The sequence below is a fragment of the Sapajus apella genome, unplaced genomic scaffold, assembly GCF_009761245.1.
Source record: "Sapajus apella isolate SASKATOON/1434 unplaced genomic scaffold, GSC_monkey_1.0 scaffold2, whole genome shotgun sequence".
NCBI classification, from domain to species: domain Eukaryota; kingdom Metazoa; phylum Chordata; class Mammalia; order Primates; family Cebidae; genus Sapajus; species Sapajus apella.
Genome location: NW_022436942.1, coordinates 39,405,139 through 39,423,004, shown reverse-complemented (window position 1 = coordinate 39,423,004; position 17,866 = coordinate 39,405,139). Strand labels below are relative to the sequence as shown.

Genomic DNA, 17,866 nt, shown 5'->3' with positions numbered 1-17,866 from the left:
TTGAATTTAAAAATTACTCTCTAAATTATTCAGGATAGGATTTTATTCTCTTTATATATTAAAAAAACAATAAACTCTTTCAATATTGAATTGCTTATAGTTCCAAAAATATACCATATTCATTTACACATCCATAATTTTGCATGGGCTGTTCCTTACCTCTGTGAGTCCTCCTTTCCTTGCACCCTATATGCTCTCGATCTGATTAGCAAATTCCTAATCCTTTTACAGATGTTACGAGCCCCAAAGAGCTTTCTCCATTGAGGCCATAGAGCTAATCTTTTTCTCTTCTATGCAACCACAGTAACTTTGGACATCCATTGCTTAACCTGTCACATTGACTTATACTACATGTGTTTCCATGCTTGTATTCTTTACTATCCTGTGGATATCACAGACTGTGCTTTTTCATGTGTATAACACATATTAGAATGTCAAAGACAAAGAACAAATTTTTAGAAGAATAGATGATCCCCAAATATACCACATAATTCCACTAGCTATCTCTAATTTGAAGTGAAACTCAATATAACATTAACTTTATTTATTGATTACTGTGTGTCAGATAATGTTTATCCTATTTATATTTCACGTTATCTCAAAAATCTGCAGAACAGGCCAGGTGCAGTGGCTCACGCCTATAGTCCCAGCACTGTGGAAGGCTGAAGCGGGTGGATCACCTGAGGTCAGGAGTTCGATACCAGCCTGATCAACATGGTGAAATCCCAACTCTACTAAAAATACAAAAATTAGCCGGGTGTCATGGTGTGCACCTGTAATCTCAGCTACTCGGGATCCTGAGATAGGAGAATCACTTGAATCCAGGAGGCAGAGGTTGCAGTGGGCCGAGATCGTGTCATTGCACTCCAGCCTGGACAACAAGAGCGAAACTTCATCTTGGAAAAAAAAAAGTCTGCAGAACAGCTCACAAAAATGAGTACTTTTATTCTCTGAAATAGTCTATAGAGTGTATGTTTTCAAATTTCAAAAAACTCTACTGAAATTTTATCTTGAACAACACAATATATAACAGAAATGTGAATGTCTTAAACACTAAAGAGAATTTGCATACCTGCAACAACCCTGGTAAATGTGCCAGGTCCTCCAAGTTTGTCTCTTATTCTGTGTATCGTGATGTTATACATTCCACGAGGAGTCACATCTGTAACTGTGTGTTCAGTCACCATTTCCCAAATAAGATAATCTTTTGCAAATGTTCTGTTTGATATATAAACCTCATAATGAGTAAAGCTGGTCTCTGTTGTATTCCACATTAAATTTGAAGAAGTATATGCAGCTTTCAAGGTTAAGCCATAAATCCTAGATAGTTCTAATGAAAAGGTAAATTATAAGTAAATAGAAATTACACATCTATTAGCAAAAAAAAATGATTAATATTATAATTTAAATATCTATGTAACCGTCCTTTAATTTACTCATGTATAACATTCTATATGTTTATCTCTGCGAACAGAGAAATAAGACATTACGTATGGGTTTTAATCTAAGTGGAACAACAATATTCTCCCTAGCTCCCAAATATCTTTCCTTAGTCAATCATAAATGACTCGTAATAAAGTCATTCCTTTAGATTTGTGCCTCTTGAGAGCTTGTAGCCATACATATCCTTATATGACATGATCAGAATTGTGTTAGCTACCACCAAGCAGATAGCTAGATGCTGAATGAAGATGAAAGAGAGTAAGTTAGAGAGGGAGCGAGGGCTAGGAATAAGGGCACTTCCAAACGCGGCTTTTCTTGTTACATAAAGTTTTTACCATTCCTATCTTGCTGAATTTTCAATCTGTTCATCAATGGAACTAATGCTGCTACTTGCATTATCATTTAGTCTCCACAGAGAGGCAACCTCGCAAATTTTCACAAGAACTGTTGATAACTAATACTATTACTTCACTGCACCCAAAAACATTACAAAACCAATTTACAATAAATTTACAAACTTGGGGAAAGAGAAAATAGAAGTACTCTGTTTATTAACCCTCAGGTCAGTAGAAAATGAATTGTGTTTTCTTATTATTATGGCATAATATATATACATGTGTACACATATGCATTCCATGTATGTAACATATATGACAATATGTACCTAAACACATATATGCATACTTTGGCTTCAGATTATTTTTTAAAACTGTGTATAAAACTCTCAATATATCTAGATATACAAATACTTTTTTGAGTTCTCTTAATCACAGATCATCATCATTTATCAGCTTTTATGTCTTAAAACAACTATAATCATGTTTAGTCAAGACACTTTCAAGTGCTACAGCACTATAAAACTAACACTATTTATGGTCTTTCCTTACTTGTAGGCACTTTTTTCACAACAGATACACTGTAATCTTTGCTTTCAACTGTCTTCGCTTGAAACGTGTAGTACTCCAGAGTCAAATTTTTTACTTTGGCTTTGTTGCCATGAACAATGACCTTAATCAGCTTTTCCTTTCTGGGTGGCAGCCAGTAGGATATCTAGAGAAAGAGAAAGGTAAATTTATATTTCCCAAAGTTTAAAAAGCACTAACTCTGTAATAATCATATTTACAGTAATTACTACTGCAAGTTAGGTGTTATGATCCTTCCTATGTTCACTAAGGAGTAATTATGGGCTAGTAGAGGCAGAATAACTCAGTGAAGTTCACAGAGTAATAAGCATAGTGGATTGTCTTAGAAGTTTATGCACTAAAAGACCATAGTCTCCAAGTGCTTTTAAATTTCATATACATATCTATCTATATATATATACACACACACACACACACACACACACACACACACACATAAAACAGAAATACTGATTTTAAATGTATATACATATAATAGATATACTACATAATGAGTAGGCCTTACTCTTCTGCACATCTGAAACAAAAAAATTATGTATAAATATATTTTAGAGATAGTTAATCATTATGGTAGTAATTCCTATGTACTTTCTCAACTCCATGTAAACAGAAGACTATAGGAAGAGAAGGAAAAAAAATCAATGGAGTCCCAAGTTTCTGGCCTAGCGGAGAATATCATGGCTTTTCTTTGGCTGCCCAGAGAATGGGAAATAGGGTGCTTCTGCACACGTTCTGACTCCGGCTAAATGAGGAGGGCCCCATGTGTATCACTACCATAAATCTAGAGTGCCTGCTAGAGGGATTGACATCTCTCAATTGGACAGGTACTTAGGCAGATTTCCTTCTCTGCCCCTATTCCTTACTAAGAAAAAGGAAAGCAGAAAGAGCAGAACAAAGAGTTTCTGTGGAGCAATTTGTACAACTACCTTTGCCTGAACAAAAATGCCAGAGTCTCCCACGGGTCAAGTATGACCGCAGAGAGTGATCAAGCTTGGATTATCTTACCATCACCCCACCCAAGAAGGCTAGTCACTGTGCATGCAGACCTAGCTGCAAAACTCAGTAAGATACGATGCCAGAGGAAAGAGCCAATAGGAGTTACAAATGTTGATCCAGACCTGGGTCTGCCATGTCAAGGAAACAGATAATAGAAATAACCCCAACGTCCTCCAGAGAACTCACATATGTGACACAGGAGAGAGCTAGTGTTTGAAGAACTGTTAAACAGATGTCAGCAAAAGCCAGTCAGTATAGTCAGGGGAGTAGTAAAAAACAACATGAGAGAGAACTGCAATAATAGACACCTGGAATAGAAATGGCACTCTGAGTTCTTGTGGCATAAATTAGTGAATAAATGATAAATTCGCACTTCTTTCTGGCCCATCTTTCATCATAACCTAGGCCAAGTCTATGAATTATTCATTAAAGCTCTGAGAGTGAGCATTGCCTTTGGAAATTTTCAGTGGAGTAATCTGATCATTCCAATACCCTGGAGATTTTTTAAATCCATTAAAAGCTACAATCTTTATTCTTCTTCACTCCATACTTCATGTTTGTAGAGTGGAAAGAAAGATACATCAATTTTATAAGTTATTTTAACTTTATTATGTTTTGAAAAACAGCTATTATGTGGTAGAAATCAAACAAATTTCCTAAGCAGACATAGTTATCACTGTCCTGTGGGAAAAGTGCTTCATTAATGAAGATGATAATCCTGAGGTCTAGAAGCATACCATTGCTTATTGATTCATAAGGTGTCCATGATAATTACCTTCCTTGTCTGACACATGGAGTGTGTAGAATGCTGAGAATTTCTGATATGATAAAGGATGGCAGGAGAAAATACCATGCAATCATAGTAGAATACAATCTTAATGAAGTGCTAAATTCAGGCATAGTCACATTAAGACATTACTGAAGGATAGAAGGAAAAGAAACTGTAGTGATCTAATGATAAAAGTATTTGACTAAATTTTTTAAAATGCAATTCAAAAAATAGAGGATTATCTCTTCCAAAAATTACATAGAATACACATGCCTAATAGAAATGTAATTTATGCTTTATTTCTGCTTTTAAAGCATAGTTTAGAGGCATGTGATGATGAATTTTAAATGATTAGAGAAATGATCCCAATTATGCAAGTGCACTTTGCTAAGCAACCAGGATACTGTTGCCTAATTCATTAAAATTTAACAAATAACCTCACTGGCCAAGAAAGACTCAGATAACCATTAGTGATATAATGTGGTCAATAATAATATTTTGAACCTTAAATATTAATATGTTTCCTTAAAATCAGTTTCACTTAGTAACATACATATTTGCATCTCTCAAAAATGTGCTCATATACATTTAAAAGTAATTGTATGGCTATATATTTAACTGACAACAAATGATTTTATGGCCTCAGTTAACCCCATAGAAGATCATTTCATTTGGCATTTGCCTCAAACTATAAGAATTAGAACAGACAGGCACGGTTAAGAAATGTAAATTTTTTACAATTGATATTAAAAATGCGTAGGCTTTTCACTACGGAATACCTAGACCGAATATAGCAATGAATTGAACCATGCTGGAAAGGATGAAATTTTTCACGAGTGATTTATTATTCAGGATGCCCGTATCATTGAATGACAGTTACAAATGACAAATAGAATACTAATTCCTGACTTTGTGACCTTGCTAGTGTAGAATATCCTCACCTCTTTTCCATGAACATCAATAATACCTGTTATTAAAAAGTCATCTTAAGTTCCACCCTTTTCTGATAACTATATTCAGTATTGATATGTTCTCTCTATAATCACTCCAAGCATATATGGAAACACCAGGTATATAAAGTATTATTTACTCATCATTTATTGAACATCTATTAAAGGGGGTTAGCATTATTTTGGTACTAGGGATATTGTGTAAACAATAGAGAAAGGGCTTCTGATTGTAGGAAACTTACCTTTCTCCTGTGGCACCTGATAACAGGCAACTAAATAAACAAATGAATGTGATAACTCAGCTAAATAATAGAGTGACTACTAAGAGGGGTTTTATTTAGATTTGGTAATCAGGGAAGGATATGAGGAGATGATATTTGATCTGAGGACTCAATGCCAGAAAAAGGTTAACCAAAACTCGAGGCAAGATGCCCATGTAAAGTGAATGTCAAGCGTTAAAATCCTGTAGTGGGGATGTGCTTGCCATGTATGAGGAGGAGAGAGATAGATATGACTGAGACATAGTGACTGAGTGAGTTGGATAGTTAGATAAAAATCCAATCAGGTGAGGTCTTGTAAACTATGGCAAGTATAGATTTTATTCGAAAAGCAATGAAAATCCTTACACGAGTTGTAAGGAAATCACAAATGGAAACAGAGAAACCAGTTAAGAGGGGAAATGCTATCATCCATCATCTAGGCTGCTGATCTTGATAAGAAAGGATAGTGACTATGACAAGAGGAGTGCAGAGGAGATGCAGAAAAGTGAACACATTCAGAAGCTGTTTCAGAGGTAGAAATGGCCAAAATAGCCGACAGACTGATGGATAAGTGAATAGGAGGAATCAAAGACAGCCGAGCAAGTGATTGAAGAACAAAGGAAAGCTAAAAATTCAACCTTTTATTCATCAAAATATGTATTGATTCCTTCTATGCATTAGACATTGGTCTCAGTAATAGTAGATCACAGTGATCAAAGTAGGCAAAACATCTGACAACATGGAATTCGCATGTCAGAGTGTTTGCCAAGTGCATTATCATATTGAATTCTCACAGCAATTTTGTTGAAATAAAAATAATCTTCATTTGACAGATGAAGGACTAGAGCCAAAGAAGATAAAAATTTGCCCAAGGTCTCAGAGTAGGGAGTGAAGACAGAATTCAAAGCAAGGAATTCCAAGGCCATTATACTATACTGCCCACCACACCTTGTAAAATAATCGATAAACTGAACATACACATGTATATATGTGTATTGCCTTCTGAAGCATAGCTTTAGAAGACAACCATATGAGGTCTGGAATGAAGAAACTGTGAACAAATAAAAGTAAATACTACTTTATTCGGTACATAGTATAATAACTTTGGAACTCCACTCTTAAACTAAAATATTCCTCAAGGAAATGGCATAGGGATGCTAGCACTTGTGCATCAATAATAACAATCAAAGACAGCATGTTAAAAGTAACACAGAAAAAGTTAAAGGGAAGTTTCATAACAAGCTCTGTGTATGAAAATGTCATTCCCTGCAGATGGGATCAGAGAGGCACCTATGAGGAAGTGGGATTTGAGCTGGACACTGATGGGCCAATTTTTGCCAGTCTTCCACTTTATCATTTAATCTATATAACAATAGTCACTCTCTGTAACTGAGTTGTTCAGTATGATAGTCACTTGCCACCTGTGTCTATTGAGTATTTAAAATGTGTTTAGTATCAATTGAGATGTGTTCTAAGTATAAAAGAGACACTAGATTTTGGAGACTTCGTATGAAAACTGATATAAAAATATCTCATTAATGCTTTTTATACTGCTTACATGTTAATATTTTGAATATATTGAGGTAAATAAAATATACTACTATAATTAATTTCACTTTTTTACTTTTTAAAATATTTCTACTAGAAATTTTAAATTGTACCTATGACTCACTTTTGTGGTTCACTTAATACTGTATTTCTATTGGACAGTGCTGCTTATAATAAAAACATATTCAGCGTTCATAAAAAAACAGCTGAAAGGTATAAAAAAAGGAATGGCAAAATTACCTGAATATTCTATGTCAACTACCTGATATTTTCTAAATTCACAATGAGTTCTTTTACCTCTTAAATATGCAAGCCAATGTTTATCTTCATGCTAGGAATAGACTATACCTTCAGTTCCATTACAGTTCTGAGATTCTTTTTTTTTGAGACGGAGTTTCGCTCTTGATTCCCAGGCCCAGGCTGCAGTGCAGTGGCATGATCTAGGTTCACTGCAACCTCCACCTCCTGGGTTCAAGTGATTCTCCTGCCTCAGCCTCCTGAGTAGCTGGGATTACAGGTGCCCACCACCACACCAAGTTAATTTTTTTTTCTGTATTTTTAGTAGAGATGGAGTTTCGCCAGGTTAGCCAGGCTAGTTTCAAACTCCTGACATCAGGTGATCTGCCTGCCTCGGCCTCCCAAAGTGTAGGTATTACAGGCGTGAGCCACTGCCCCAGCCAGTTCTGAGCTCCTTTTAAAGGATATAAATCTCTTTGTACTCCCATCACTCATGAAAAGAAAGCCAGCAATCAAATACTTTCAGAGAATTACTCATTAGAACAAATATTTGGTGTTCAAATGAATTTCACAGCTTGTCCATACTAATAAATGTGCCTTATCTTTTGAACTCTCAGAATGCTGGGCAAAACAAATAGGATTTCTGGTTTGTAAAGAAACTCATATTATCAAATTTATTACCAGAATATTGCATGCAAGTATATCACTAAGAGCTAAATTCTTCTGAAAAAAAAAATTGATTGAAGTTAATATATGTGGATTTAGTAAAAATTTAAGATATATGTTTCCTTATGTTCTCTATAATATAGACTTTAATGGCCTTACATGCTAAACAGACCCCATTATTTTACACTGTTAGAGAATTTTTCCAGAGTTTGGTGTTCTGAGGACCCTGCAGAGCCAAATGGAATTTACACTGAAGTAGCAGAATTGATAATACTTGGTGACTGAAAACTGTATTTGTTTAAGATTGTTCCCTTTTGAAATTTACGTTGATGAATCATTCAGATCTTTAACACATAGTACTCCCTTTCATTTGGTTTTAGGGAAAGAGAGTTATCTGCTCTTCCCAAGAATAACGATACTTAGAAGCTTGATCTAACCTCTTCTAGTTCTCTAGAATATAAGCCCCATGAGGACAAGAAATTGTTGAAGGAATGAATTTTTTTTAATTTGAATGTTGAATTTGTTGAATTAATTTGTTTCATTCTAAAAATCATTCAACTAAGTGTAAAGGCATACATATTACCCCCATTCATTAAAAAAAAAAAAAAGGCTTCCTGCTACTAATTTCTTCAAATCTTAAATGCTAAACATTATAATAAAGTGGCCAGCTTCATTCGTTTTGTTTCACTGGATCTGGATTGGCTTTCTACTCCAACCTGGGATAATCACATTCCATTTTCTTCTTTGGGAACTTAGGGAGAAATTATCTTTCTTGGTGCCCATTTGCGCTTGGGAGTTGTGTATGGGATTCTTCTACTCACTACATGGATTGCTCAGCAGAAAAAGTTGGTCTTCAGAAAAAAAATAAATAAATAAGGCCAATAAGCAGAAAGAAGTAAACAGACAAAAAGAAAATAATCCCTGGGTTCTCAATAATCTTAAAATAGCCGATTCCAATTCTTTCTAACATCTAGTTATTCTTGCTCTTGGTCTTCATAAGGGACTGTGGTATAAATATTTTTTCCTTTATTGCTTAAACCATTTTAGGTTGTTTTCTGCTATTTGCAACTAAAGTTACCATCTCCTATCAATAGAAACATCGATTACCCACAGACTACCAAGCAATAATATTACACTAGAAGCATTTCCATTTGCAAACCATAAGATGCAGAGTGGGCATAGTTTGTCCTCATGCCCACTGCCAGCTTACATCATTAACAAAAAAGCAATGAAAATGTACATATTTACCTGATGAATAACAGGCACAGTTGGAAAGTGGCTCCTCTACATCTTACCCTCCTGCTTTCTAGATTGAAAGTCTCCATCCAATTAAATCTCTAGGATTGGACTGAAAGAGTGTGTGGCACATCACTTGGCTGTGACTTCTGGAGTCTTTGTATCAGCCAGTGCTGTCACAGGAGCATTATCCTGCAGTACCACCACTCTTTCATTCACTTGCTTGGTACTACACACGTACTTGTTTATGTCCACCAAAAACCCAGGCTCCTTGAAAATCAGGTATCAGTTTTACACATATTTAAAAACTTTTGATAACCACTCTGTACTTTTAAAGAAGTCCATACAAGAATAACTTGGGGGAGAAATCCTACACTAACAGGTGGCACAATAATTTCTAAAACCATTAATGTAAAAGGAAAGACAAAAAGAAGGAGTGAAATGAAGACCTGAATAAACATCAAGATGGTATGAGAGCAGGAATGTTCTTTACCTGAAACTTTTCAAAGCCTCCTTGTGGTAATTTCCAAGACAAATATGTCATGTTTTCTTCTTGCCCCAAATTAAACAAATATGATGGGTCTGGATCTAAAGAAATGAAATAAGACACTGGTACTCTTTTAAAAGACATTTCTACCATTATGTTATCTAGGCTGAACCAATAACCTTGACTTTGAAGAGTACTATATATGAGACATAAAACCTAGGCATCTCCAGTCAATTTTAGTACTATGTGACCATGCGCAAGTTATTTATCCCAAGTCTAGGCTTTCTATCTCTACAAGAAAAGAGAAAACAGAATTTTCTGGAAAGCTTCTTCCAATAATAAAATTATGGTTTTCCACATTTATTTTTCTTATAGCAGAATCCAATTTAAAGTTCTTACAACTGGTATTGTTTACTTATTATTCATATACTACATAAAGAAAAAAATATTTCCCCCTCCTTAAAGTCACATTCCTTTTCCCTGAACCACTTTACCTGAGATGGTTCTAGAAACTTATTTTCCTAATTGGTAACATGTCTCTATTTCAAACCTATATTTCAAATTAAACTATTGTATTGCTTTCCTCAACTAGAAGAAATGTAATATTAACATCTTATTAAAATAATTTCACCTTTAAAATTCAAATTTTGAATGGGATGTTTTTGTCCCTAAATATATATTAATTTAAGTTTGTTAGAATTCATCCCTGTGGCAGATTTAAACCTGAGTCACTGACTCATACTCGTTTATATTCGATTTTTCTATAATGCACATTCCCTTCCAGCTGGAATTTATTATTCCATAATATATTTAACTCTATTTTGTACATTTATTAATATTTCATTTACTTCCAAATTGACTTGAGGGGGTTTGCAAATAAATGAAGGTAGCTAAAAAGACAAAAATTTTAATAATATACAATAGAAGACAAAAGACAGATTGCAATATGGGAAACATAAAAGAAAGTTACCAGCCTTGTTTAAAAACAACGTAGTTAAAAAGGCAACAACATTACAAACTATGGAAAGTATTAGTATCAGCCCCAGGTTACAAATAAGGAACTTGCAGCGCAAACAGAAGATGATTTTCACAAAGTCACAGAGCTAGAATGGGTAGAGTTAGTCATTTCTATAACATAGTGACCTTTCCACTGAAGCACAATGGTTTCAAGGTCAGAATTTGATGTCAGAGAAATGTGAGTTCAAATTTCTGCCATCTTGTATAAGTGACTGAAATTCTCTAAGCCTTGTTTCATTTGAAAAATATGTTAAGAGTATACATCTCATTATGATTGGTAGAATAAAGTTTGTCATTCTGAATTAAGTGATATAAAGCATAGAAAATGCTTAGCAGAGTACCTGATAAAGAGGCTCTCAATGTGATGCAATCAACGTGATGATGACAATGGTGTTGATGTTGGTGACAGTGAGAATGACAACACCCAAATCTAAGCAGAAACTAAGCTTTCACTGATACATAATTATGAGCTATCCTTTTTAAAAAAATTAAAAATTTTTTTCATCTATTTCTGATGTTTCTTTGAATGGTCTTTATGAGAGGGAGTAGGGTCATATCAGCTTCAGATACCTGGGTTAAAATTTCACCTTCAAGAATGAGTTATGGACACCTCTGAGTCTTAAACTAATCTTGGGTAGCATGCAGAGATTTGATACAGTGACTGAAGTACATAATACCACACTTGTGTATAATCATCCCTCAAATTTTTTAGTTTATTTTCAAAGAATTGATTTGACCATTGCTGCATTTTTAAGTGCCTCCCTTCCTTCACAAGGCAACTTCTGAGATGAAGCATCCTCTCATAACTAAGAGGACCTTGGTATTGCGCACACTTTCATGGGACTGGGCCCCACAAGTAAAAGGACTCTCTGAAATAGCTGCATATGCTCAGAGCAAGCATATATGTCAAGTTATACTAATAAGGTCAGAAAAGGCAAACAGAGCCCAAATAATTCAATCAAACGACAGTATTTTTAATTTAAAAATTCAAAAAAGTCTATTTTTTTATACCCCAAGTTTATTTTCATAAAATGGTAATAGAGTCCACATACTAAAAAAATATTATTTCATGACAATTAAACCTTAGGGCTTTAGAATACCTTACACATTCATGAAGAGTTTCACATTTCATTTTAGCAACAGGTTATTTCACCTAGGTAGTAATAATTATTCTCATTTCCTAAGTGAGAACATAGTTGTTTTGCCTGAGGTAACATAATTAATAAGTGATCGACACAGGAATATATCTCAGACATTCTCCCTGTAAATGCAGTGCTCCTTCTCTTCCAGCGTATCATAAGCCACTTTCTAGTCATTAATTTCTAATTAGGCATTGGCCTTAAATATAACTATTTCTTTCCTCTTTTTGCCCATGAAAAGTTAATTAAATATAAAATGAACTTACAATTGCTAACCATGAGGACAGTAGGATGGCTTCTTTTCAGTCCCTTGTTAGACATAATACTAATTAAAATGTTGGTCCCTGGAGAAAGGCTATTAAATGTGAATGTCCTACAAGTTAAAGAAAAGTGACACATTAAAACATTTAGCTTAGACACATGTGGAGAACTCCATTTTCTCACCTGCAGAAAAATTTTTATGTTTCATTTTAAAAATATCTATCATGGAAATAATTTGCTATGCTTAAGCACAACTGGTTAATTAAAAATCATATATCTCTTCACAGAAATTTTAAGTCAAAAGAGTGTATATCATACATATACATATAATATTCTGAATTATTATTTATTTTCAGAAATAATTTTTTACAATGTGTCAGACTTAGTTATTCCGATCACACTGGAGTCCAAAAATTGTCTTGTAAAATTTTCTAATTTCTGTTTATAATAACCCATTAAGACAGTCTTCTAAAACATATATAAAATGCTAATTTTGTGTTCCATGTAACTTGACATAATTTATTTTATTTTCATACCTTTTAGTGGAAGGAAAAATTTCTTCTTTCGTTAAGTTTTCACTGGATATTGAAATAATGTACCCAGCCAGAAGACTTCTAGCTAAAGGCCAGCTAACAGTTACTGCATTTGGGTCTCTGCTGTGCTTCATAAATTCAGCGGCACTCAGGGCTATACCATTTAAAACAGACAGTAAGATAACATTTTCAATAGCACAAAGCACCTGCCAGCACTGAACCTCTCTCAGGAATTTACTCTGTGCAAACCCTGAGGATAACCAAAGCACTCCTTTTTTCAAAATATTTTATTTTATTTTAAGTTCCGGGATACATGTGCAGGACGTGCAGGTTTGTTACACAGGTAAACATGTGCCGTGGTGGTTTGCTGCACCTCTCAATCCATCACCTAAGTGTTCAGCCCCACAAGTATTAGTTATATATCCTGATACTCTCTCTCTCCCTCTGTCCCCTTGGCAGGCCCAGTATGTGTTGTTCGCTTCTCTGTGTCCATGTGTTCTCATTGGTCAGCTCCCACTTATAAGTGAGAACATGAAGTATTTGGTTTTCTGTTCCTGTGTTAGTTTGCTGAGGATAATGACCTCCTTTTATTCTACCTGATAGATACGAGAAGTAAAAAGTACTGTTTAAAAACAGCCAGAATTATTTTCAACTTTGAAATAAAATATATGTGTGCTTTAAGGGTAAGAAATGTGTCCAAGTAGTATTGTACTCAGAATGTCCCTGGCCTCTAAAATGCAAGAAGCAGATCGTATCTTAGCCTTGTATAACCACTGATTTCAGAAATATTTAATTATTTTTAGGACTCATCCTAATTAAATACCAAAGAGTGCTGAGGTTAACTGGTAAGAAAGTTAATTCCAATCTAACTATGAAATGCTCCCTTCTTTCCTGAGGAAAAAAGTTAAATAGTGTATAATGGGCATATTGTCTCCTCTTTAAAATTCTTCCATTTTTGAGAAAGGAATAAAATTGTGAAGATATTCTCTCTCAATCTCATTCTTTGCTATACGGTAAAATAATATCAGACATGGCCAGGTTCTAAATATATAAACCAATGTGCCCATTGCACCAGTGTGAAGATTACCAAAATAGTTTAGTAGAATAGCTGACAATTTTACTTTACTAGGTATGACAGTTTATACATTTGCATGCTTACTTTCCAGTCATCCTTTATTACATATGACTACCATGAGAATAAACTGTTTGTCCTGGCAAGGTGGCACTTCGCTGTTGGCCTAACAGAAAAATGCGGACATTAAATCACACATGGAAACTCTGGCCAGACCACAAGCAGTTAGCAATGCTACCACCTGACAATACATACTAAAAGGATGTTGTGATAACCCATACTAGGGAAAAAAATAAAAGATACAAGAGACACTACCCATAAAGAAAACCTGAAAAGAATGAACTACTTACTAAATCTTCCCTTAAAGGACCAAGGACAGGTTTGAACATGAAAGAAATGCCTCTGGTGCTACATAGGCTGTACCTGTCTGTATTTCTTTTCTGTTAGGAGTTCTGTCCTTAAAACCTTTTTTTTCAGTCTGAATTGAAAAGGTGTACACTGTGGCAGGATCCAGGTTAGAGAATGTTGCTGTTTCTGGAACTACCTTCTGAACCTATCAATCCAAAAGAATACATTATCATGTATGTATTTAAGAAAAGCTCCACAATTGAACGCAATTGGGAATTATTTAGTTTCACTACTATCCAGTGAAAAAATGCAGTGATGTTGATTTCAGCATGAAAAATTCAAGCTTAATTCCTCCAAGAACCATTTATAACATACCATGAAAGCAGCAGCACAGTTTATGCATGTGATCTCATAATGCTGAAAATTCCCATCAGCTTGATTCCAGAGAATTTCTATGGAAAAGTCTATAACTTTGCCTTCATAGATATTCAGTGGTGCTTCCAGACCTACCCACATACAACACACTTAAATTCCTCTTGAAAATTTCCTAATTGGTTTTTTAACTTATCCCTTAAAAGGGAATAAAAAGCACAATGTCAAAAAGAGCAATTGTTTATTAATTAACCTATGCTTCTATTCTAATTAAAAATAGTTATTTACACATACAATGACAGTTTGTAAAATATGGTAATCAGTTCCAATACTGAAAGCCATTGTAAACACCATCACATACAGCTAATTTTGATTCTGCAGCAAAAAAATTACGTAGGAACAAATTCACTGAAGAAAACACACAATATGTAAAGAAAAAAAAAAGAGATTAAAACTTCCCAAACTATTAGCATAAGCTGAAAACACAATAGAGAAAGAAATAGGAATTTAGGCAAAGAAGTGAAAGAATTCCCTTTGTATCAAATATTTGCTGAAGCTAACAATAAATTGTATCTGATGAATATTAATGTTTATTTTTCACATTTTAAAGATTTAATCTAGCATAAGAAAAGCATTATTTCAGAAAGTGGGGAAATGGCAGCTTTAAACTATCATCTTATATATTGATTTATTTTGCTGATTGATATCACAATATTGATGTATTTAGATAATGTAATAATTTTGTTTAAAGACAAGAACTGTCAAATATAAAGACTGTAGCCCATAAAGGCTTAAAAAGTAAGGAAGAGAGGAAGAGAATACAAACACTAAAAGTACATAGAAATTGAAAGCAAAAATAAACAGGTATTGAAATGATTATAAATACGCTAAAATGCTATCAAAATAATGTGATTTCTGACATCAGTTTGGGAATATTTTATAGACAAGTTGAATTTAAACAGAAATGGAAAGGTTACAACCTGTGGGGAAAAAAAGGTACATGGTAGCCTAATGATGTAGGCGGATATACAGAGAGACAGAAAAAGCAAATAATGAGAAAACTGAACATGTTATAAGTCAGAATTACGTTTTTAGGACTCCATGAGATTTTTGTTTGTATGGCATTTATTACTTTTCATTATTTATTTCTCCTTATACCAGATGGACATTTTAGAGAAATTGTTTGTGTTCCAAATGTTCAATGTTAATATATGCAGAATTTTTAAGTGACTTAAAGAGAAAATAAATATGACTCTAAAAATGCAAGTATTTATATAAACAAATACACAGCACATATGTATAGTAACAAGAATTAATTTTAAATATTCAAAAAGCTTAGGAAAATATACAGTTTTTTTCCAAACAAATGTCAGTATGGGATTACTAAGCACAGTCTTAGATCATGTGCTCTAAGATATTATCAGCTCTCCTAGACTCAAAAAATATAATCTTGTTCTCATAATTGGCTTTAAATTAGTCACATCCCTCACTTTTCAATAAAGTCATTTAAAGTTTTAGTTAAAATGCAAGCATTTCTTTCTGTAAAAGGACAGATAAAAAATTTCTTCACAGAGTTTCAACTTCACATAGAGTTAGCTCTACCTGTAAACAGGCAATGAAAGATGTGGTTCAATAGTGAGGCATTTAAAATTATCTTAAAAGTTCTTTGAAAATCATTGCATTAAACTAAGTGTAGGCTACTAGTTTGAAATAGTACACAAAATTGAAATCAAGAAAAAGCTTTGCAAGTCTTAAAATACTTACATGTTGTTACTGCAGGGACATAATGCGTATCACTTAATTTAGTCCCGCTGATAATGGAAACAAAGAAATTATATTCTGTACCTGGGGTTAAATTGTCAACAGTTAATTTATTATCATGGTGTAAAGGCATGGTGACATTTGGCCCCCCTTCAATTGCAATATGTATGCCATCAAACACTCCAACATTGGACATTTGAACAAATGAGATTACAGAGGTACTATGACTTTCATAGGGGATAAGAATCCAGACTAGTTTTGGCTCTGAAATATAAAAACGAGATTTAAAATTAGTACTTTTAAAATGTCAGTCATATTTCTCTGCATTTTATCTAGCACATTCCAGAATTTGTAAGAATATTAAATGTTTATACATTAAACTTACGTTTACCATACTAGCATTAGATAGAGAAATAACGTAGATATTCTGACAGACAATACATACATATATACTAGAAGCACATAATTAACTTTCATTTATTGATTCTCAATAAAAATCTCAAGAAACACTAATCTGAGATTTTTTCATTATTTTTTACCTTTTAATCTATTCATTAAGTAAATGTTTTTGAGAACCTATATACAAGGATTAGTGCTCAAATAAAGTAAATAAGGCCAGGTTCTTGCTTGCAAAGAGTTCTCAATCTCAGGAAAGAGATTCATAGACTACTAACTAGAATCTCAAATAGTCAGAGCTGTGCTAGCGACATGAATAAAAAGTTGCTTAGAACAGAGAAGGAAATCACCAATTTTAGCAGAGACCTTTCGGGAACGCTTTCCAGAGTTGAAGATATTTTATCTGATTCTTGAAAGTACAAGATTACCAGAAACACTATGTGTGAAGAGGAAAAGGGAGTAATGAATGAATTCCAGGAATAAAGAAAATCGTGGAAAAGGCATAGAAATCAAAACGGACATTGCCATGTGTTCAAGGAATACCAAGTTCTTTTAACTCTTTAATAGCAGGGTTTTCTTTGGTAAGTTACTTAGCCACTCTGTGCCTTGGTCTTCTTCTCTACAATGGGAAGGAGACTAGCATCTACGTTGCAGAATCACTGTGCTGATTACATAAGAAATTGCATTCATAGGCCAGGCGCAGTGGCTCACATCTGTAATCCCAGCACTTTGGGAGGCCGAGACAGGTGGATCACAAGGTCAGGAGATCGAGACCATCCTAGCCAACATGGTGAAACCCCATCTCTACTAAAAATACAAAAATTAGCTGGGTGTGGTAGCAATTCCTGTAATCCCAGCTACTCGGGAGGCTGAGACAGGAGAATCTCTTGAACCTAGGAAGGCAGAGATTGCAGTGAGCTGAGATTGCATCACTGCACTCCAGCCTGGAGATAAGTAAGACTCTGTCACGAAAAAACAAAAATAAAAATTTAAATTTAAAAAATTGTATTCATATATAAAGTACTTAGCATAGCGTCAAGCATGCAGCAGGCACTCTGGGTGGTTAAAAGAGGGGCTGCGTGGGAGGAATGAGACTGGGCATGCAAGGGCTGAATGCTGTCGGCAAAGGGCTTGGCATGCCATGCTGTGGAGGTCAGACTGCATCCTGGAGGCAACAGGGATCTTCATCAGGCATGTAATTTCATTTTTAGAAACACATTTTTGGCAACAGTTTGGAGGAAGGATTTATTTACATTTTACACTCTCTTTGACCTCTGCTAAAGATTTTGATTGTATCTCAGCTCTCCACTGTGATATTTAAAGCAGATTTAAAATTTGAGATAATTCCTAGTCACATTATTTCTGCCTCAGGTCAATTTTAATTTCAATTCTATTTGTGGATTATTGGGATAGCATCCAGTATTTCCTTAAGCCTGCATTTCTCCCAAGCAG

General features: G+C 34.3%; 1 protein-coding gene across 2 annotated transcripts in view; it reads right to left on the bottom strand.

Moving 5' to 3' along the window:
- Positions 1-17,149, bottom strand: part of PTPRQ (protein tyrosine phosphatase receptor type Q) — a 240,750-nt gene extending 223,601 nt beyond the window's left edge. Inside the window, exons 1-9 of one of the 2 annotated variants that reach the window (XM_032296569.1) lie at positions 16,022-17,149; positions 14,261-14,391; positions 13,961-14,090; positions 12,469-12,619; positions 11,938-12,044; positions 9,522-9,616; positions 2,948-2,980; positions 2,331-2,493; positions 1,073-1,330 (exon numbers count right to left, since the gene is read on the bottom strand). In XM_032296569.1, the coding sequence (XP_032152460.1) occupies positions 1,073-1,330; positions 2,331-2,493; positions 2,948-2,980; positions 9,522-9,616; positions 11,938-12,044; positions 12,469-12,619; positions 13,961-14,090; positions 14,261-14,391; positions 16,022-16,214 (1,261 nt within the window). In that variant the 5' untranslated portion in view covers positions 16,215-17,149. Of the gene's footprint in view, positions 1-1,072; positions 1,331-2,330; positions 2,494-2,947; positions 2,981-9,521; positions 9,617-11,937; positions 12,045-12,468; positions 12,620-13,960; positions 14,091-14,260; positions 14,392-16,021 lie in introns of those variants that run through there. The other variant, XM_032296577.1, reaches the window with a different exon arrangement.
- Between the last annotated feature and the right edge of the window lie 717 nt (positions 17,150-17,866).